Below are 23,712 nucleotides of genomic sequence, written 5' to 3'. Positions count from 1 at the left end.
AATGTGGATAATGCCGTGTCTATTCGAAATAAATTGAAAACCGGTTTCGACGAACGCGTGACACCAAGGACCACGAAGTCTCGCCACATCAATCTACACCTTCGACTTTTCCCCCAACTTTCTGCACAGCGCATACGTAAAGTATCGCCACCAAAGCGCAATGATCCCTACATTTAAAAAATATCCTTAGATCGAAATATCAGTTAGTCTCTTACGCCATTTGTACATGCCATTTACATTCTGATGCGTGACCACACCTGTGTTCACAGTTCTCCAACCTCGCTCGGCAAAGCGTGACAAGGCTGAGCACATCGTTTCCTTCTTAGCTGTCGTACTTTGTATTAAATTTGTCTCACGATAAATAGAATAAGTCTCAATTGATCTGTTTGTTTAATAAAAAAAAAGCTACTTCCGGAAAGATTCATCGCTAGAGATCCCATATTTAGAAGTAATGGCTGTTAACCCAGAAATAGCCACTTGGAATATTTTTATATCTCAGTAACAAAAAAGTGTAAATTGATGCAGAACATTATTAAATAAAGATATTGTTTAACATTTTTCTTTTTAAGAATTATTCTTTACAAACCTGTTTTTTTTATATGCAATATATTATTGAAAATCCGTGATAAAAACAACTTATAATTAAAAACAACTGCTAATTAAATCTTTATTTATTTTTTTTTTTTTAGAAATACTGTCATAATAATCTTAACGTGTTCATTCGATTTAATATTTGTTTCTACTTTTTTTTCGAAAACTGCGATCAAATCCATATTTAATGTTCTCACAAATACTAATAATCGGAACATCGATTAATGACGTACAATATTAATAGCAAATTGTAATTGAGATGTAAAAACACCCCGGGTAATCGTATACGTAAAAAAAAATCAAATAATTATTTCCGGGGGGGGTTAAGGGATACATACATCTCTTTCGTACCTCCGAAGTACATCCGGCGGAGATGCGGCCGATCGCGTCCACGAACTTGTCTCGCCATACCGATGCCTATTGTTTCACGGTGCATCATCGCGGGGTCCGTGAAACACCGTGCGCGGAGGTTTCTTGCAGAGGTAAAGGCGAAGGACGAAGGGGCGAAGGAGACGACGGCGGCGGGGTACCACGGTCGGTGCGGTACAAAGGGGGACAGTGGAGGCGAATATCGTTCGTACGCATGCGCAGTGCGTTCCGCGATCTCTCAGACTACCGGCCAGGCCGCCAGACTCCGGCTGGCCTCAGTCGTCCGCGACATTCTGTCCGCGATACGATTCGGCGTGAACGTGTCGCGTCTTCCTCGAGGTTCCACCGAATCCGTCCGTGCCCGATATAGCGAACTACCCCCTGCGAAGAAACCGATGGTGAACGGAAAAGACTAGAGTAACAATTGCACGCCGTAATCATCAGAATCAGATGATACAAAGGGATATCGTTTAGGGGATGTCCTCTTGTGAAAAAAATATCCTGAGATAATATATAATCTGGTGAAAAAAAACAATCGCAGAGAGGGTTATTGAATTCTGTCTGCAACGTGGTGAACAAATGGACTTTTTTTAATCAGTCGTGGACTCTTCAATCGCAGAGCTTAAGAGAGCACGGACAATGCTTAATGATTATTAAAAGATTCAAGGGATAGATTCTTGTTAGAGACCACCGGCAATTTGCAAAAATGCGGAGCAGCGTGAAATGATACTGTTGATGAATCATTGTTGACGAATCATCTTCGCGAAGATTTATCACATAATTCCGATATTTTATGTGATACACATTCAGGTGATACGAGCGATTAGCGACGAACTCCGTTTTGCAACGGTTTTCATCACCGATTGCACTGGAGTCGCGCCAAAAGGAGTCACCCTCCAGGATTGCTTCGTCGTTTCAGGTTCCGCGGTCACCACGTGGTCACTGCAACCACGACGTCGCCGCGACGTGCGGTTAAATTGCGAGGGAGAGAGAGAAAGAGACAGAGATAGAAACGAGCTTGCGGTCAGGGAAAATTGACGGATTGAATTGTCAATTGATCAGCAGAAATCGTTCGGCAGACCGCGGCGCCGCGGCGTCCCGTTTCGATTCGATCGATGGAATGATCGACGTAACGCCGATCATCGTCACGAGTGCTGTTGCTGCTGCTGCTGCTGCTGCTGCTGCTGCTGCTGCTCGACAATCGAGCGGGCTCGATGCGCCGTTGAGGAGCACGCGACCGGCGAGGTATCGAGAGGTGATCGACAGGTGCGACCGCGCGAAAGCCGCAGTCACGTGGCCCGTGATGATGTAAGGTGACCTGAGAAAAACGGTGCTGACGAAATGACGCGCGACAGGAGGCTGCTGCTGTTGCTGGGTCTGCTGATGGCTTACGGCCTGTTCGTGGTCGAATGCCGGTACCATCAGCACGAGGACGCAACGACGGAGACGAGACACCGACACAGGCATAGACACGAGTCCTCGAATCGGAGGAATCACCACGAGTTCGACAGAAGATCCTGGCAGGAGGTGGATTATGAATACGAAGGTGACTTCGACGATCCGATCGACGAAGATGATTATGAGACGCGATCGTATCACGATTATCCCAGATCGCATCATCGATCTGCACAGAAGAGTTATCACAACCGGATGCTCGAGCCGCGCTATCCATCCAGGTATCATAACGATGGATATCACGCTGGAAGCGACTGGTATGATGAGAATAACGACAGACGCAGGATGCCATCACGGTATAATACGAAGAATCATCGATACAGACCCGGCAGGACTCATCATAGGCCCGCGTATTCGCGCAATCGCGACGTGTCGGATTTCGACGACACGGAGGAAGATTACGACTACGAGAGGCCGTATAGATACGGAAACGGCGGGGACAATTACGAACGATGGAGAAATTCTAGGCGGTACACGTCTTACAGGAGAGACTGGAGAAATAGAATGAACGGCTATCATGGGGCGAAGAGACATCGCTTGGAAGATCGCGAGGACGTCATCGATCGTGGCGACGTGACGAGATGGACGGATGACTGGAAGAGAAAATTGAATTCCTCGTCGGACTCAAAGTACAATTTTGCGAAGAAAAAAGATGAGCAAAAGGCAGAGGAGGACGAAGATTACGAAGACCATGGCGGGCTTGAGGAGGATGATAAAGATGAAGACGACGACGATATCTGGAAAGATATTAATGAAAGAAACGAAGATAATGGAGAGGAAGAATTTGATAACGATTTTTACAAAAATGGGACAAAGCCGCTCTTGAAAACCTACGATGATATCATCAAAAGACTCACGTCTGACGACCCGACTACTCCGAAGACCACCGTCAAGAGAGATTACCGGAACACCGAATCGAATAAGCACGTGAAGCGCGACGGTTACAAAAATCTCAAGTACGAATCGAGAAACGTTTCCAAATCGGTAGAACTCTTCACGAACGCGCCTAATGCCACTAGTACCACGTCCAATTATTTCGTAAACTCGACCGTCAAATCTGTCGGATATAAATCCTCGAAAAACACAATCGGTAGGATGGTCAAGGGTCACGATCGGCAGGAGACAAAAACCGATCCTCAGGCTAAGACTAAAAGCCTCGAGCAGGATTACGACGAGTACCTGAACAACCCAGATAACGAGAAGGAAGATGATCTCGTCAAAACTGGAGTCGAGGACGATTCGGCCATGCAGGCGGATGTTACTAATACGGTGAGTAATAATCATTATATATATATATATATATATTACGAAGAAAATTGATTTTTTTTTAAATTCCTTGACAACTGAAGCGGGTAACTAGCGAGATTTTTTTTAACTGTCGATATTTCTCGTATCATTAATCACAGCGTAATGAAGAGATTGCGCAACTATGACAATAACAGGAAATTATTTAACAATCGTCGGCATGATAAATGCAACACACATAATTCACGTTTAACTTTAAAGCGTATATATAATTTTACAAAGTAACACAAAATTATAGCAAATGTATTCCTAGTTATTCTCACTCAATGAGATTCAGGTTTAAAAAAAAAAGTTACATTATTTAATGATACACGGAAAATTGTCGTAAAATCAATCAATCGAGTATTGTTATGCGTTACGATGCCCAACTCCAAAACGCGAATAATTCGTTTTCATGAATCATAGAACGAATGAAAGAACGCTTTCGTGTACGTCCGATGCTGTCGTGAGAACTGAAAGCCGTAAAGTCAGTTACCGTTGAGTTCTCCCCGGATCGATGGTGGAGATTAAAATCGAGTCAAGGGTTCGACTTGGCAAACCACGTACAATCGCACACGCGAGCTCGAACTATCGATGCTTTTCCCCTTCGCGAATACGCCGCTCCGTTTGCATGAAATGCAAACCGAGGAAGAGCACGTGACGTGAGAGACCATTCTGTAACTGTATACCGTAGAACCCTCGCAGATCTATCGACGATCTCGGCAATTGATGATTGTCTTCCGTATCTTTCCGGATACGTACGGTGGTGCTGATCATAATTCTCATCGAACGCAAGATCGAATATTTTGTGATCACTGCTAATTTACAGGCTATTATTCGCGAGCTTTTCTTAGTTACATAGCGATATGTGTTTTCATTTGGTTGAGATCTCTGATAGGAATGTATACCGTTTTTCTGGACATTCATTGAATTACTGTCTGGCATTTCCGTATTCTCATTAGTTGTAATGACATTGCGTATAAGAAATGAATAAGAACTTGATAAAGCTTTATTCAGTGACTGAAGGTTTTCTGCTGTGCAACACTTGTATAAACATCTGCCTAGTTATTATCTAGTATTAATAAGGTTACATTGTTCGACAGAAGATAATTTTTTTTCCAACACTGAAACAAGACTAATCATTTTTCATAGTTTTTTATACGCTGGACATAATGCAATATGCTTTCCAAATTATTTCATCACGTTACAATTTTGAAAAATTTGCAATTCAATTTGCAAAAAAGGAATGTGAATCCGTTATCAGAATTAACAAATTTAAAATAGTGGATTTAATATGACAGATGTCAAAACTTGAAAAATGTTCGGATTGTTGCAAAATGTGTAGATATCTTTAATGATGTTGAATTTGTCAAGTTTGATATCGGATTCATATATACAGCGGCCTAAAATTCTTATGTTTAACTAAACATAATAGAAAGCTATTTGATAAATCGCTAATGACTATATAATTCGCTTTTCTAATAAACTCTATATATAACTATAAATATTATACTTATTAACCATAGTGGATATTAAAAAATCTTTTTTGAGAATTGAGAGTTCTAATAATTTAATATCTAATTTTTTGATGTCAATTAAATTTCTCTAGAATATCAGATATCATAGTTATAAAATATGTAAAAATATTATAGAACAATTTGGAAGTCGGATGGAACAATTTGGAAGCTGAAATCGTATTCGGCGTTTAAAAAATTACGGGAAACAACTAATCCCGTTCTGATATTTTTTTTTTGTTAAGTGTTGTGAAGTGTTGTTATTAAAATTATTGCGTGCAAATGTAATGATTGTATTGATCTGCCTGGGCAGCATTATCATCAGAAATAATTCTATTTAATAAGAAGCGTTTTGGACCAATCGTTAAATGGTATTTGTTTTCACGTATCTCTTCTTCAACAATATTCCGATACAGTTTTGATGCAATACCACATGCCGATGCTTGACAAGTGTCATAATATGATTGACATAGGCTGCACAAGTATACAAGCAATATCCTGTGTAGCCGTGTATTGCTTATAGAAAATTTAAAACTTCGAAAGATCGAAAGAAAACTTCGATCGGAAGACATGACAGGCTGAGCATTGGAGAGGTCACGCAACAATAATCTAGGTTTCATCTATTGATAGTATTGATTACAGTTGTCATGTATAGACGCATGTAATTAGATCAAATAATAAACGAGTGTATTAAAATACATTTAAATAAAGTCTCTTTCAGTCCTGCTGCAACTTACTAAACTTCAGTATTTTCTAAACAATTATTGTTCTATTTTTGTTCAATAAATAGATTTAAATTGTATATCACTTTTGTGTGCGATAACTGCAAGACATTGTACCTTGATTAGAATCTAAATAAACAATTAGAATCTTATTTTGCATGTGAGAACACAATTGATAAATTAGAAGCCTATACCGGTCGAAGCTGGATCTTTAATGCTTTTAAAAAATTTCCATGTGAATTTATATACTAAATATGTAGTTATTTGAACTGTGCGCCGAAATGATTTTTCCAACTTGTAAACGCAATCAAACTACTACTCTCAAAATCTGAATCAGTGGAGAATCACTGATGTCAATGCCAAGTATATTACTGGTAATCAGTGAATGAAATGTGAGATCCCTAATCTAGCTAATCTTTATTATGTGATCTAATTTTGTTTTAATGCATAAATTCAATAAATATGACATTGGAACATTGAAATTAACAAATATCAGTGTTTTAATTACATAATGCTCAATTCTTCTTTTTTTAATTGAATTTCACTAATTAACCAGTGTCAAATATGCCACTGAATAATTAGTAACTATCCACTGATTCAGATTTAGGGAGTATAGTAACATCACAAATTAAATTGATAAGCAATTTAATAATTTGATGCTCAATCTGGCATCATATTAGAAAGATGTTAATGTACTGAAAAACTGTAAATAAATTTATTGCAAAAAACACTACCTCGGCCGGGAGTCGAACACGAATCTCTTGTAGTGAAACATCCTTTTCAGAATCTAAATAGTTTTACTTTTGTTATTAAATAGACTTAATACAATTTCCAATAACAACTCAAAGAATGAATGAAATTTCTACCAAGGATAGACGATGAGAGTTATAGAACGTCCTGTAGCTTCTGCCAGCAATTTGTTTCGATAAAATGGAGCGTATCTCTGAAAAAGTGTCATACCGAAAATAACACTGTAATAAACAGTAATTTACTGTGATGACGAAGGCAGCGAAAAGATTTATTTCCGACAGGTTATTTGTACTGGCTCGTTTGTGTTTACTATTAAAACTAATTTTGTCAACGCCGGATTGCACAATGCCGGCATACTTGGCGTACGTAAGACGAGGATTACGAATCGATCGCTTCAGTATCCATTTGTCGACAGAATACAATAAGATCGATGGGATAGTACATTAGTTTCGCCCGTCATTCATGTAATTCACGCGGAACGTGGGCCAAATCATGAGATTGCTCTCGTTCCGCCCTGCCGAACTTGAGATTAACTTTCACGAGCATCAGCGGTGCCGAAGATAGCACCGACTTGCCTTGAAACATCACTTCGAATCATGACAACAGTCATATTGCACGAAACGACGGAAGACACCTGCCTGCTGTATAGCTGTCAAAAATTATTTTGCTTCGCGGATGACATTTAATATAACAATGTCCTACATTTATGGGAACATCCTTTATTCGTCAATATTTCATTTTACATTACGTTCATAAATTTATAATTGTTGGTAATATATATTAATAAATTATACGTTTTGTAATAAATACTGAATAATCTATAATAAATATTATATTAATTATTTTAATAATTAAATGTGTATAAATCAATTATTAAATTATTTATTAAAATAATTATTAATATTAATTAAATTATCAGATTAGTCATACATTGAGTTTTAACTTGTGCAAATTCGCAATCAAATGACACAGATTAATAAGACAATCCGTAAATTCGAATTTCTAACCACAATATTGATTATTCTCATCAGTGCACGTTGCCAAACTCATTTCGCGGTTCTTTTAGATTATTCAAGTGCACTGCTTCTGAGAACTGGTTCGGATGTGTTCTATCATGGATGCTCAACGTTATTAATGACCGGCATATCTGCGTACGTAGCGATGTCGGTGATTCCCCTCACTTACACAAAGCCAAGATTAGATTGACCTTGGCAATGCGAACCAACGGCGTCCGGCAAAACTTCTCTTTTCATTCGCGTCAAAACTTTTTGAATCAACGTTCGTAGGATTGACCTCGTAAGTCGCCGCCCGCTAGGCGCCAACCGTCTGCAAATTTCAGTACCGCTCATCGTCAAGACCGGTGCAATAACAGTCAGAAAATTGTTTACAGAGCGCGAAATACCACGGGAGAAAAGCTTGCTAAATAATTTTACAAACTTTGATCATTGCGTCAGAACAAACAGAGAAATATTATGAATTGTATAAGGAATCTCGATAATGTAAAGAATGCAAGAATATAACAATTAACAAGAGTATAGTACGGTAAGTGATGCGCAAATTATTATTTAATTAAATTTAAAATTATACGTGATTTTAAATTTAATTAAATAATTTCTCTCAGAGAAACACTGAGAAAAATGTTTGATTGAAAAGTGGATGAATCAAATGACTCTGATTATATCAATCAGAATTCTGATTATTTTAACCAGAATTCTAGAATGTAGTTAACGAATAAAAAATTCCGATTCAACCGTCAACCAGAATTCCAATTATTACATTTTTTTCTCAGTGTATATAAGCGATTTTTTCATGAATAAGTATCACAGCGTATTCCAAGAAAAAAATCTAGTAAAATTAATATGTAAGCATAAAGATTAATTCGTTACTTTGGAAGAACGTTTCCACAACGAGCTCGTCGCTCCGAGTCTTACGTGCTCCGGAGTAAAACGAGAACGCGATGCGTGCACCTTAATTTCGCGGTATAGCTCGCAGCGACGGCAGCCCAGACGAGCAAAACGACGACGCACGTCCACAGCGGCTGTCGTCGCGATCGTGCTTTGCCCTTTTTGCACCAATTTACAAAGGTAAACTCGCCACGTTCCATCGACTTCTGCATGCCGGCCGGAGCGGAATTGCCGCACTGAGGTAATTGAGCAATTCTACTGCATGCACGTTGTCCATTCGTGGTTTTCCGTCGTAAATTCACGTGCACCGGTGCCGAACGATCAAAGGGAATCCTCCATCGCCACTGGCCGATCAGGCTATCAGAGATTTTCGGTTTAAACGACCGCAAATTTCGCATTACTATACGGGAGAGAGATGTACGTATGGATAGTCAGATATTTCATATTTAGATGATGATTAATCCCAGTGACCCACATATGTGACGAGGAATATTCAATTAACGTTTGCGCACGGTAAAATTAAATTAGACGCGATTAACTCGATGCTTCGCATCGGCGGCAACTTAAAAGAAGTCCCCAATTTTCTCGTATACTTTTTACTCGGTTCCGGTTTACTGCGCATCATCAAAAGCTGTGCAACTCGCGATTTGTGCGAAACTGACTGGCGTTTAATTTCATTACATTAGATCCTTGAAAGATAAATATAGTTCAGGGCATTATTTACGTGCAATATGCATTTTCAAACATCAAGAGATATAATGATATATTAGAACAAGGACCACGTACGTTGTATAAAACATGAAGTTAATTCTCATAGTCTCGGATATGTTCATGTAAAAAAAAATTGTCTCTACCACAGCTAAATATAGTTTACTGAACTGAAACTGTACTTGCTATCAAACTATCTGCTACACAGAAAACGTTTGCTGCAATAATCAATACAATGACATGTAATGATAGCAAAATGCTTGTCTGTTACAATGATAATATTTAGACCTCACAGCTAATGGAAATTAAACCTCGCCGACATAATATTAGGTGTCCATATATGCTACTGAATTAGCTGCCAAACCTATTTTTTAACTGTAGCAGCTAATCTTTTTTTTCCGTGTAATAGCAATTAGTTCTTATTTGACATTGAACTAAAGAATTAGACACATTGCTTCTATAATCTTTTCTTATAAATGACACGCGAATGCATCGTCCTTAATCGCTAATCCAGCGTTTCTTTTATCGCACGTCTATCTAAACGACATTAGGTTAATCTGCAATTGACCTACCTCTTAGCGAAAAACATCTTGTGCAACATAAAAAAAGTATCAGTTTTATCCAGACATTACTAATATGCTGGTAAATGCACATTAAACTTATCTTGTTCACTTATTAGGATTCTTGTAAAAGCTTTAGCAGAATAATGTTCGAGTATTCTTTATCAAATCGGGAAAACTCATAAAGTCGTGTGGAATTTTATGATTATCGTCGTACGCTATCTGTTGAGAATGATGAACGCTGGAAGTTAAAGTTCGCGCGAATGGATCGCAAATATGTCGTTCTCCGAATCGAGAGTTCAATTTATCTGCCACATACGTATTATGAAGAGGATTTTATCTTATTGATGCAGCCTTCGCAAAATAATTGTTTTCTAGTGCAAAAGATATTATTAAAAATAAGCAAATAATTTTTGGAATTTGAAAGCATTTCAGTACATATAGGGTGACAAAAAAGTGACTGCAAAGTTTTGTGTTTATTAAATCATAAGTAATACATATTTATAAAAAACTCTGGAGTTCTATTTTATTAACAAAAAAAAAATATATATATATATATATAATAATTAACATTTAACCTGGTACTTTTATAGTTTTGATACCAGCTTGATGCACTTCGAGAACGCATCAATAATTTTATTACACTTTTTTGTACAAACATTTCTTTGATTTAAAGAAATGTTTCTTCACTATACGGTTAAAGAACAAATTTCTTTAATTTAAACATTATTTTTTGAAATCAAATAAAAAAATTTATTCGATTTAAAGAAATTATGTTCAAGTCAAAGAAATGACGTTCAAAAAAATTTTTAACCGTATAGCAAAGACATTTCTTTAAATCAAAGAAACCTTTCTCTAAGTGTACGAATAAATTCATCAGACAGCCAATAAAACGATTTTCAATTCATCAACTGATGAAAATCTTTCGATAAATTTTTTTGGTATTTGATAAAATATAGAATTTGTTTTTTTAATATACATTACTATAATCATTTGATAAACATATAAAATTCTATAGGAAGATTTTTTTGTTATCCTGTACTTGTTTAAAAAATATTTCAGTAATAATTTAAGAAATACTCACAGTACTCTTTGCGTTAATTCGAATACCTTCGCATGTCTCGAAAGGTCCACTATACGTCTTTAAGTTAAAATTAATATTTTATTTTTTTAGATTATGTATTTTTAGATTTCAATAATTTTATTTACACAAAGTTTGCAGAATTTATAAATTCTACATCAACATTTTATATACACGCAAATAAAAGAAATAATTACATTCTCATTGATTGCAGACTAAACATTAGCACGTTCCCCATAGTTTTTCCAGGGCGATGTGTAAGCGATGCTCGTATTTTACCTCCAGCACATATTACATCCGGAGAGGTCTATAGACGCATAGCCTCTCAATCCCGAGGGAGAAGCGATACATTTCAACAACCTTCCTCCCTCGATAAACAGTCGATGGACTTCGCGGAAGCGCTGTTTACGCGAAGCTCTTTCGATGTTTTCTTTTTCGATCCATCCGTTCCTTTCGCTTCCAGACCGTCTCTATGCGCAAGCCTTCGTCTCGATTACACGCAGCTACATGCCTGCACTCTCTCTCTCTCTCTCTCTCTCTCTCTCTCTCTCTCTCTCTCTCTCTCTCCTCTCTCGAGTACGCATCGCCGAAACGTACCCTCGCTCGATGGTGCCGAGCATTAAGAAACGACTTTACCACCTGACCGCGGCGAGGAGCGCTCATAAATCCGCCATAAAGCTCACCGCGGAAGCTCGTTACTGCGACGCATAAAATGCGGCCGGCGCATCGCGGAAGATCGCATCCGCGAAGGAAGGATTCGGCGAGGGAATCCACACGAGCGTGGATTTACGGGCGACATGTAACGCAACGAGGCATGAATTATAAAGCATCAGGATGTACCCATCCCACAACCGCGAAAACCGCTTCCCATTTTCGGCGACCGTAAAACGCCGAGGCTATTTTCGTAGGTGGGTAAAATACGCTGATGGCATGACGGTGATTGCGTGCGCAAGTAGAAGATTATCACGGATGGATGCATAAATCAGCATGGATCATTTAAGGCTGTAGTCGCAGTAGATGGGTGAAAAAAAATTTACCATAACCGAGACGTATCTCGTAAGAAATGCGGAAGAAGATTAATCAAGAAATAGTACCTATGGTTCATTTTCTTTCTCTCAGCAGGCAAACACTTTATTTACGTATTTAGTTTTTCCACTCACAAGTAAAATTTTTAATGGATTTTCCAAAAAGCATATCATGAATGCCATTCATCTTGCGTAATTGCGACATTTTTTATTTCAAATTTTAAAATTACAGTCGAACCTCCGTAAAGTTAACCTCCGTTTTTGTTTTAACCTCCTATATATTATAATAATCGAACATGCACATTTGTTTATTTTTTCGATTGATCCCGAAGTTACTTTTATAGAGGTTCGACCGTACAACAAAATTACCTTTCATTAGAATACGCATTTACTATTATCACCTTTCTATTTCTAACGAACAACTCAGATGAATTCGTCAGAGAACAAAAGTTCGTCCAAACAACACGCATCCACTGTAACTGTAGATTCTCCCAAAGAAGAATTCGAGGTATCATTAAATGTGCCTTGGCGAGATCACGAGATTTGTTGTCTTTGTTATCTTCTACTTACAATTAGCCGAACACATAGTTCGTGCAGCAACTGTGTGATTTTAACATAGATATTTTGCTTTCTTCGTGTTATCAGTCACGTGATCTTTTATGAGGAGTCCGTGTACAATTAAGCTCAACTTTCCTTTCTCAGCAACACGGTATTACGTATCGTGCGATGATCGCTACTCATTATTTCTAAAAATGTAACATAGTCATCGGTGACACGATAAATAACAAGCACCAAAAAAATTGACCAACAGGCGCTGAAGATCGCCGAATCATTGACCTGCCGAGATAATGATTTATTCGTTGTCGGAATTACTTTGATTTATGTGTGCCAGCAGTGCATCTACTTGATTGGCGAATCGTCGAGTACGAGGAAAATTCTGACGAAATCAACAGTTAAGTCTACTTTCTGCTTTCTCCGATACAGGAACAAGCTATGTAAATATACAGTTTTATTAATTATTTGTAGCGACAAGATTTAGTATTTCACCATATGAAATCGCAAGTAAACGAATTACTTATCTGACATCATATTCTGATAGTGAAAGCACGAACATTACTACCGCATTACCTACCGCGGTAACTTGTTTTACGTAAATCAATAAGTTTATAGCTCTCATTTAAACTTGTTGGTCGTACTAGGGGAGACCGAGGTTGTTACTGTAAGGTTGTTAGTTTTTGATTAGTGATCTTTAGAAAAAAGTGGATGTCTGATTTTAAAAAATTATATACATTATAATATATCTATATCCTTTAGGTATTTAAAAAAATATTACTCTTGAATTCAACATATCGTAAAAGTAAGTTATTTAATTTTAAATGAAAGCTGCAAAAATGTGACAATTAACTTCGTGTTTTGGAATGATTGTCACATATTCTAGGATTGGCAGTCGCATATTTGTTATGGACAAAACATAAAAAATACAATTTTCATTTTAATGTCAGTTTTATATTTTAAGAAATAATAGTAATTATGATATTAATATACCATAAATAAAATTTATTATATATTATTTTAATCATAAAATACGTAATGTTTTTGTACTGTAGTTTCTATATAAAAAATGAAAGAACATATATATCTATATAAAATATATTTGTAAGTATTATATATTCTTCAAATTGTGTCGATCTAAAAATACTACAATTGATTGCCACTTAATCCCATCTCATTTTGGTCAATCTACCCTACGCAGCCATTTTTAATAAAAGAGATTGTAACTTTAAATAAAAGAGATTGTAACTTAATAGAAGAGATTCATAAACTTTGTCAAGATAATAATTAATTTTAATTGTAGCAAAGATTTTCTAAGACGTGTCATTTTCTATGAATACAGAGATACCGCGATTAATAATGCCAAAGACTTGTCAGACAACAAAATAGATGATGAGAAAAATTTACCCAACTTCATTTTCTTAAAAGTCGTTATAAATAATATATACAATGTTTTTGATGCAAACTATTTTACACAACAAATTAATATATCAATAATCAACAATCAAAAAAGAGATTTTTCTGCCATGATTGAGTTATATAGTATAACAATCAATCCCGTACAACAATCAGCGCTTTGATCTCCTCCTATATTTCTTTCCCTAATTCGATAATAAAAAAGACATGAGGATAATGAGTAATTAAAATAAAATCGTGAAAAGCGCAACTATCATTAAAAACTGTTTCTAAAATTAATCAGAAATCGTGACTCGCCAAGATGACGATTCGTCGTTGTCGCGACGTAGTGATTCAGACAAAAACAGTTAAGTGCATATGAAGGATTCTTCTTCAGCTCGAACTTGTACGTTCGGCAGACGTATTTTAAGCTTGGCACTTGTATAGCATCAATTCGCAGGGTGAGGGTATACCATTAGTCTCCTTCATTGAGCACTTGTAAAGCGATCTATCAAAGAAGCTCGCGGAATCATAATACAAAAGTCGGAGAACGCTCAAGGAGAACAATCAAGCACGAAATGAACAAGTGGCGATAAAACTTATCTTCGCAACGAAGTCTCTTGATCTGAAAGTTCAATAAATGTAAAAACAAAAAAATCTGCAACTTTGCAGATAGTTTCAGTAATATTCACTTAGGAACATAAACACCAATTCTTTAAAAATGTATTTCCACCCTCTAAAAAATTGAACACGTCTATACTTATGCAAAGTTCCACATTTTTTTTTTTACCTTACACTTGCTAAACTTTCCTGAAATTTCTTTCGCCCGGAACATCAAACGCAGAAAAACTGAAATCCAGAGCGTAACTTCATTTAAACGCAAACATGACTCGATACGCATCTGTCGCATAAAAATGCCAGAAAATATCTCCTCTAGTTACAGCAATTTATCAAGAATAAGTCGTTTCGCTGGCGTAAGAATAAACATGGACTTTATTGCTAGAGAGAAAGAACAAGCTCGAATCAGGCGCTTTTCCTGAATACTTTAGAAAATTATAACTTTGCGTTTCTATTTTCTTTTTTACAATTTACAAATCGCGTTATTGTTGAATTTCGCACGTATTGCGCACGTAAGCAGGCCTGGTAAAAACGGATAACTACTCGGAATCGTTGTTATTAATAGCGATTGTTTTGGCTCGACTTATGCCTTCGGGAAAACGTTCGTAGAATTTTCTGCAATATAATATTTCTATTATTAAAAAGATCGATGATATCAATATTTGCTTTCTTTTTTACTCCATGGTCATTGCTACTCAAATTAAGGTAAATGTTATAAAAATATAATTTCATTCGTATGATAAATCGCCTGAGAACGCAGTGAATCGCGCGATATCACTTCGCGTGCATTTCACCGGACGTTAATTCGAATTAGACAAGAAGATTGGTGACTCACGAGTTTCGGCAAGTCACTTCATTTCGGCTCGTGGAACACTCGTGCGGCGTACCGACTCGACTAATTAATTCTTGGAACCACATTCGCAACAGAGAATTGTCCAACAGACGTGGTATTTGAAGTTGCATACCCGTCTGGATTTACGTCACGGCGATCTCTGGCTGTCCTCCAGGATCAAACGCGGTTAATAAAATCTGAGATATTCATTTAAGCCCTTAATACTCTTGCGCGTAGAGTTTATTTTCGGCACATTATCTCAAGATTCAGATTCAAGAACGTCTGCAAGAACCCTCCGGAATTTCTTATAGTATCTTCTTGAGGACTGACAGCCGGCAATTACGAGTTATCCTATTTAATGAAATAGCGAGAGGTCTTTCGAGTTAACTCAAGGTCGACAATTAAAGAAAAGTGCACATGGTAACTTTCACGCCATCAGCTACTAATTAGAAAGTTAATCCCTGCGATGCTACTTAACGTAAACTAATACGTCGTGTAGTTACCAATCTCACCGAGGGGCATGAAACGTTTCATTATTATTATATGAAAAATATTTATCCTCATCTCTTCTAAATCTATTCCGACATTTTTATTGAAAGTCGCTCCTGGCGATTTCCCAAATGTGCCGAATGCGGTAGGTAGATTTCATTTTTCTGCAACCAGGTGCAATTCGTCGGACATATTTTGGCAACTGTCCAGGTTAGATCGGTTTCGATTGAATTATATCGAGCTCGTTCCCGGAGATAAATCGATCGTTATTCATTGCGCAGGACGATACCGTCGATTCCGGATGCGAGAAGTGGCGGGTGGGACAACGTCAAATTTTCTAACTGAGTTTTAGGTCGAACCGCGTATATTTGGAAAACTTCCAAACGCTGCGCATCCTCACGAACGCGAGTCGCATCGTAATCCAAAAATATTTCGCCGGTGTAACTAGACGAAATTGTCGTTCGAATCCAAGAGAAATTTAATGCCATCAGAATTAACGTTTAAATAATAGTGTGATTCCTTATGGACATCTCTATCGATTAACGAAATGTAACAAAAGAATTATTCTCATTAGTCTTTCATTTGCCACATTGAGAAAAAAATTGTTCATTTGACTAAATTAATTTAATTCGTCTTTATTTCTTTCGATAAAAAATGTCTGTTTTAATCAAACATACACACTGTTAAGAATGTAATGAAATTGAATGTGAACTTTTAAGTTGCATAAATTGAATTCAATTTCGTGACATTATGTTAAATTTTATGCATCTGTAACTGAAAAATATATTTATATATATGTATATTAAATTTAGTGTACTTATCATTAAATTCTATGTGAATTTGCATAAAATTTAATGCATGTGAACATTAAATTTAAGTTACTCGTAACTTCATTTTCATTGACAAATTAAATTAATTTTTAATGTACCTGCTTGGAATTTGCTTCCATACGTAGCGGAAGCAATTTTTTTTTTAACAGTGTATTATATTTGGCTTAAATACATATATTCTCCAACGAAAGAAATAAAGACATCTAAAATAATCTAGTTGAATAAACAATTTTTTTTTGTTTAAATCATTTATTAGTTTAATTATATTAATAAACAAATAAATAATTCTTTTTCCAATGCACATATCATACTAATAAAATCGCTTATTACTGATAAACTTAATTGAGAAGGAAATTACGACCTAATAAATATCACTGAATGTCTCGTGTGAGGTCCATCAATTTACGCGATACATAACATAATCAATAATTTCGACCGTAATTTCGGCCGGCATGGGGCGTGAGATTCGATGTCTTCCTGGGACCAACGATCAGGATACTCATCAGGGTATTAATTCTGTTTACACTGTCGACGTAGGGGACGTATCATGAATCGGGCCACACCTCGGTTTCCATTAGACCCTTCAAGGAAATGGGAAGGGAAGGCAATTTCGCCCATCGAAAGGCGCGATCGCTCAAATAACATGTTACCACCTTCGGTTTAAGTTAATGTTTTATCCACACATAGGGATGAAGTCATTATGAAATGTCAATGGATATGAGCATCGATAAGAAAAACAGAAATCTTGTTTATTTTACAGTAATCGGACGCGGTGCTTCGGACCTTAATAAAGTTTGCATTATCATTAAACGCTATCTCATTAAATTCCGATGAACGTATATGTAGTGCTCTCTTCCTTGTATCTTTTTTTTTTTTTCATTCAATAAATCATCCTAGTTTTTATACCAATCTGCCACGTTTTCGTTATCGTCAATCGATCATAGGTACATCATATATTTTCATAATCGATTCTTGGAGATCTTATTATCATTGGAAATTAACGCCAAGGTGTATTACATAACGTCGTTTTTCAGGTTGCAGTAGTCAATATAAATCGACTTTCCAGTTAGGTAATAAGAAAACGAGGAACGACTGGTTCTATAATACGATTTCGCATGGATCGCAGCATCGAAATACAAAGCGCGATCGACGGTGCGCTCGTACAGAAATGAAAAGAAAGAGAGAGAGAGAGAGAGAGAGAGAGCAGGTAGGACGATTTCTAAGAAAGAAAGAAAGAAAGAACAGTTCGCTCACGCATAAAGCGATGGGACGTCTCTCACAGAGAGTTCGGCGTGCTCCGCTGCTTCTTGCGCGGATTAGGTGCATAAATGGCAGTACGAATTTCCATTCCGATCGAAATCTGGCCGTAACGATCGATTCCCGCCGCTTGCGATGCGAAAGGTTCGTCGAATTTCTGCGCTCAGATTCTCATGGCGCTCACGTTTTAAATGGCGAGACACGTGAGGCAGCAAACGTTCCGCGGATAGCGTGTTAACACTCACAAAACACACGGCCGTAAAAGACAAATACGCACGAAATTCTGTCGCGGCCTCCCGCGGGTGGTGCATTCTATTAACGGAACGCCTGCGGAATTGGAGATTTAATCAACTGAGTGCCATGCAATATTCATAAGCGACGCGACAATGCCGCTGTGACTCGGGGAATTATTGATCTGCTACACGATCTATTTCTATATATTCATAACCTCACTGGGTTAATAATTTGCGCGTATCGACTGATTTCTAATTCGTCGTTTTCTGAAAATATATTGGGTGGATCCATATATTCGTTCGGTTTTTGAAGGTAAAATGAAACAAGTTTTTTTCATACGAAGAACGAATTTTAATCAATGATATGATTCTCCGTCTTTTGCTACTACTAACGAAAACCGAACGAATATATGAGGATCCACCCAATATTTCAAGGAAAAGATGTCGGATTGTTAAAAATGCAAATTGCCACGATTCAGACGAAGCGTTGATGGAAATTGATCGCCGAATTAGCGAACGCCACGAGATGGTGGCGCTCGCTTCTCATCGTCATTCATAAAGCCAACAATGCGACTCGTTGCGCAATCAACGGCGTATTACGAAATCGCGTCTCTCGCACGCGGCGTGTTTGACGAGCGGAATTCTGGCGCCAAGATCTGCGATATGAGTAATCGACGTCACATTGCGATGCGAATGTGCGCGAACGCGCCCGACGATCGTTAATCGGCAGGGATTCTCGCGATGGATGGAGAAGGACATCGCTCCTTAATGAACATCGTTCGTCGAATGAGCGACGATAATCGGTTATTAAGCCGCCGCTAAGTTTCCCCAGAAACACCCCGTCCCGATGTAAAATGTCATAAAACTCACTTCTGATCATTCATTTTTACAATCAAGTTCCCCGCGTATTTACTTATGCTATGTGTGTGAACTTTATCACGTTCCGCCGTTTTATTTTTCTTTTTATACGACGGGCGAAGAATTAACTTTTCTCGTTATCGTAGAATTCGTCGACGTTGAAGTATCGTTGAATAATATAATCGCAGATAACGTACAGTCATATCATATAATATGAATACTTGTCGCGACAAAAATCCAAAGCTTGCGAAATTACAAGTGATTTTTACACGATTTTCAAGAATGAAGCGCGCACAGCCATGATTTGTCGATCAAGAGATCAGAGACCTTATATCAAACTTTAAATTATAAGAGTAACGTAAAAGTTCGCCATGTTGGACCTAATAATATTAAAGAATTGCTAAGTTTATTTATTTATTAGCTTATTTACTAAGCTATTTATTATTTATTACTCACTCGTTGAACGATTGTTGATCAAAGAGATCAGAGCCCTCATTTGTCTACTTTCTAAAATTTTAGAATGAATTGTCGCTTTAAAGAATGGAATCTCGCTCTTAAAAATTGAGCCACTTTTTTCAAAGCTGGCTCAATTTTCATTCTTTAGAGTGAGATTCTATTCCAAAGAATTTAGAGTTTAGCGTTTCTAGATTATAAAAGGTCATGTTTAACATAACAATTATATCATATTAAAGAATTACTAAGCTTACTCATTATTTATTATTTACTTATTGAACGATAAACCCAACAAATCAAAATAGCGATCGAATTAGCCAATAGAAAAATTGTCGGCATTCGGCTCAGATAAAAGCACTGTTTTTATAATCTAGCTCTCATATTAAAGTGTAATTATAAAATATGATATCGCACTGCACTTACAATTATAACAGATAAAATGTAACCGATTAATTGTGACTTCTTACATAATTTATGAACACGTAAAATCAATCGCGTAGTTAATAAACACCACTAAAATATAGATATTAATGATCAAGACACGCCTTCATCTTTATTCACGATCCCAATACAATGATTGCACCAGTAAAATTAATTTTACATATTCGATAGATTAATGTTACGTAACACGTTAGTCAATGATCACGTAAAGGCGCAACTAATTGATCTCAAAACTAATTATCTAACAACGCGATGGTATGAGTTCTCTTTTCCAAACATGTAAACGCGATCGCTGTACTGATAGAATTAATATTATTAATCAGTGCCAGAGTGAGTCTTTGTGCATCCTGCGGCCGATTTATCCTCGAGTCGACTGCGATCTTGGGTGGCCTAAAAAGATGCCCTCGAAGGCATGAAAGCTCTTCCCGCATACACCGGTCATAAAAGAAGCTCTATGCTGGCATAGAGCACGCTAAAGCAATGCAGCACGATCGTGAGAGACGCTCGTTTCGGACGTTACCATAAAATTAATCGCTCAAATCGCCCATCTAATTTATCCCGATAAGGAAGACCGACTATTCGCGCTCGGTTAACCCGTGAGGTTCATTACATTCTACAATTTCGTCTATATATCATACGTCAACGACATGCATTTTGCATGATGAAATGAGACTTCTTTGATCACGTTACGAAGACGTGTTTAGTTTAGTTGAAATATGTTTCGCGAAACGCGAGCGTTATGCATTCGCTCCCGAGACGTCCTGCGCAACTAAGCTGATTAATGTATCGCTTTAGACATGCTTAGAACGAGTAATTCGACCGGAAAGAATGCAGAGAATACTTGATCGGGCGAATCGCCGCGGTTGATGCTCTCGCTTTGTTGAATTGACGAAGTTCGAGGCCTGAGAACCGTGAGAGTGAACCGTTCCGTGCGTTGCCACAAGATCGGTCTGCATAATTTGCCTGGATCGCTTTTGATCTCGCGATGTCATGACCTCAGAAAAACGCTGCTGCCCCAGAAGAATCGACTGGCTCGAGCTGATCCACGCGAGGCGCATACGTGGGTGTCCCCCTAAAATTTACGATCGTTTTCATTGGCCCTTGTTATTGCGTGGACCCAGAGAAGACTCGACGCATTTAAATCGTCGTCGCTTACTAAAATTTTAATAGCCGCCGGCTTTCAACGTCGCTTTTAGATTGACGCTTGTTTCAACGCACTGCTTTGAAAAAAATTACAGGGTGCCACACGAAATGTTACATCGCACCGAAGGAATTTTGTTGAAATATCTAAGAATTTAATTAGAGAGAGATACAGATCTGAACATAATTTTGATAGAAATAATTACAGAGCCAGTCTAAGTAATTATGGAGGAATCTCAAGCATGATGAGCAATGCTGCAAAAAGTTTCGACATTCTAGCAACCAGTTCGAGTGTCCTTCATAATTATTTCGATGATCTAACAAAATTATTTTCAGATCTCTATCTATAAGTTTTAGATACTTCGGTAAAATCATTCCTTCCATATCATTAATTTTCGGGCTTTGATAATTAATTCTACACCACTTCTATTATCAATTTTGTTAATATTAAATGTGTTGTATACAAACGAAATGGTATGGGCAAATTAGTACATAACTGTATAGAATTAATTATACAGTTATGTACCAATTCAGAAATTCGATCATAATTAAATGGTACAACATTTTGTACGTCACCCTGTACATGTCAATGCGATACCGACATAAATATTATCCGTCTCTCGTAGTTACCTGATATTTTTCGTGTACGGTGATCATGCCACTCTGGGACATAATAGTTACAAGAGTACTTAAGCTGAGCTATAATAGCTGAGCCGTTCTCTTTGCGCAATGACGAAGAGTTCCGAGGGAGAACAGCAGGTGATCGCTCGAAGCATTTATTTTAAATTTCGATGCGTAGGCAGATATGACGGAGACAATCAAAAATTCATTCCATTGTGACGCAGCCAATATAAAAAAGTGAAATGAAAACGGCACGGATAGATTCGTCGCGTTCATGGCGAGAGATCCATGGTAATATCATCGACATCATTCAGCAGCTAAAAGAGACGTCGTCAGCGCCTAATTTAGATAATACAGAACGCTGTCCGTTATTGCGGAAAAGCTTTTTACGCGCGTCGCGCATTTAATAATACATGCCACGCGAAAATGCGTACACCCGCCGCGTCGTAAAGTATGATTTATTCCGCTCGCTCATCATCGGACTCGTCGTCTGTAATTATCCTGGATAGCGCGATATATAAGCCAATTTATCTAATGCGACTGGCGAAGCGAAGTGCGTTCGTTCGCTGCAATTCGCATTTGCTCGCAGACTCGCGCCGGTCTGATTAGCCATGCCTTTTGTCGTTAATATGAACAATCTGTAATAATCACGCTGATTCAGTCGATCGGTATTAGATACAACAAACGTTATTAGATATCGTAGCTGCGAGCGGAGCACTCGAAAGAACGAGCATGATGCATCGGTAATAAATAATTCCGTGTAATTCAGATGCCTCTTGACAGCACCTAAATCAACTGCCTCTAATTTTCTCTAACGGGAGAACGATTCTCTTTAAAAATCATCTCGGCTACGCACTCACCAGAGTCCACGATCAATTAACATACGTACTTAATGTGCGAGTGCGAGCCGTTGATTGCACACCCGACAAGCCTACACTTCATTCCAGCGGCTAGTAATTAATATGTCCAGCTGGGAGAATTTGCATGATCAAATAAGCAGTAACGCAAATATCCCGCAGATATATCAAAGTATATTTCGTCTACTTACAGGTCTACACATACAATGTGCTGTCAGATACGCGGTATTCGAATTGATAACTCGATTAATTTTCTTTACAGTTCATTAAGCAGTATTTGTTAAACTATCGTATTCTTAAAGAATAGAATTAGGTAGAAAATTGTTATATTCTATTGGAACTGAAAAAATGTAAATGACAGATAATTACTATGCCACGTTGCATATTTACGTCGAGAAGTAAATGTCAACGACAAACCGCAGATTGATTGATCGCGCGCGACTTATCGAAACTTTTGATTAACGTATCACTATCGACACGCCTCGGCGATACATAAATAATTAATGAATCGCACGGACGCATCGAGTAGCGTATATTTTCGTAACGTTGTTTCACCGTTCAACGTTTCACGCTCGAGTCATGTGGCAAACTTAATTAACATTTAATCAACCTGGCCACATATCACTGATCGCTTTTACATGTACTACTTATCATAACCGTCAGCGGCGATTTGTACTAAGACTATCTGCGAATTCTTTCGTATCTTAAAAGAATAAAAGTATTCGCAACGCGTAATGAACAAGCGATAATGATCTACACACGATCGTTCGCACTTCGGTGCAAAAAATGTACTGCATTCTTGACTACGATCGTGAACTGGGAAACGTGTGATTTATGGAATATGTGTGAGTGTTATGGATTCTCTCTCTCTGTCTCTCTCATTATTATTGTTCTCTTTGTTTTTTTCTTTTTACATTTTATAAAGCTCTGGCTTTTCAATACTACTTGTTGTTACATTCATTTCCAAGCATTTTAATTGTTATAATTCTATATATATATTCAGCGCTTGAAAGGAGAATATCCCAGAGCGCATAATAAAATGAAAATTCCCTTTTCTTCCTTTTACATTCGTATATTGTTTCTTTCTATAAATTATTTTCTTTGTTCTCTGTATTATGGTTGCTACAATTTATATATTTTTAGAATTCTCGTGCTAAAACGAAAATAAACGCT

At 37.4% G+C, this 23,712-nt stretch overlaps 1 protein-coding gene across 1 annotated transcript in view; it reads left to right on the top strand.

The window, feature by feature from the left end:
* The first annotated feature begins 724 nt into the window (after window positions 1–724).
* Window positions 725–23,712, top strand: part of LOC105146520 (uncharacterized) — a 110,383-nt gene continuing 87,395 nt past the window's right edge. The window contains exon 1 of the mRNA XM_011056837.2: window positions 725–3,684. Within this exon, the coding sequence (XP_011055139.1) occupies window positions 2,302–3,684 (1,383 nt within the window). The 5' untranslated portion in view covers window positions 725–2,301. The remainder of the gene's footprint in view (window positions 3,685–23,712) is intronic.

Source organism: Acromyrmex echinatior, chromosome 14, assembly GCF_024713525.1.
Source record: "Acromyrmex echinatior isolate Ae372 chromosome 14, ASM2471352v2, whole genome shotgun sequence".
Taxonomy (NCBI): Eukaryota; Metazoa; Arthropoda; class Insecta; order Hymenoptera; family Formicidae; genus Acromyrmex; species Acromyrmex echinatior.
Note: the sequence above shows the minus strand (reverse complement) of the source record. Positions and strands in the feature narration are given on the sequence as shown.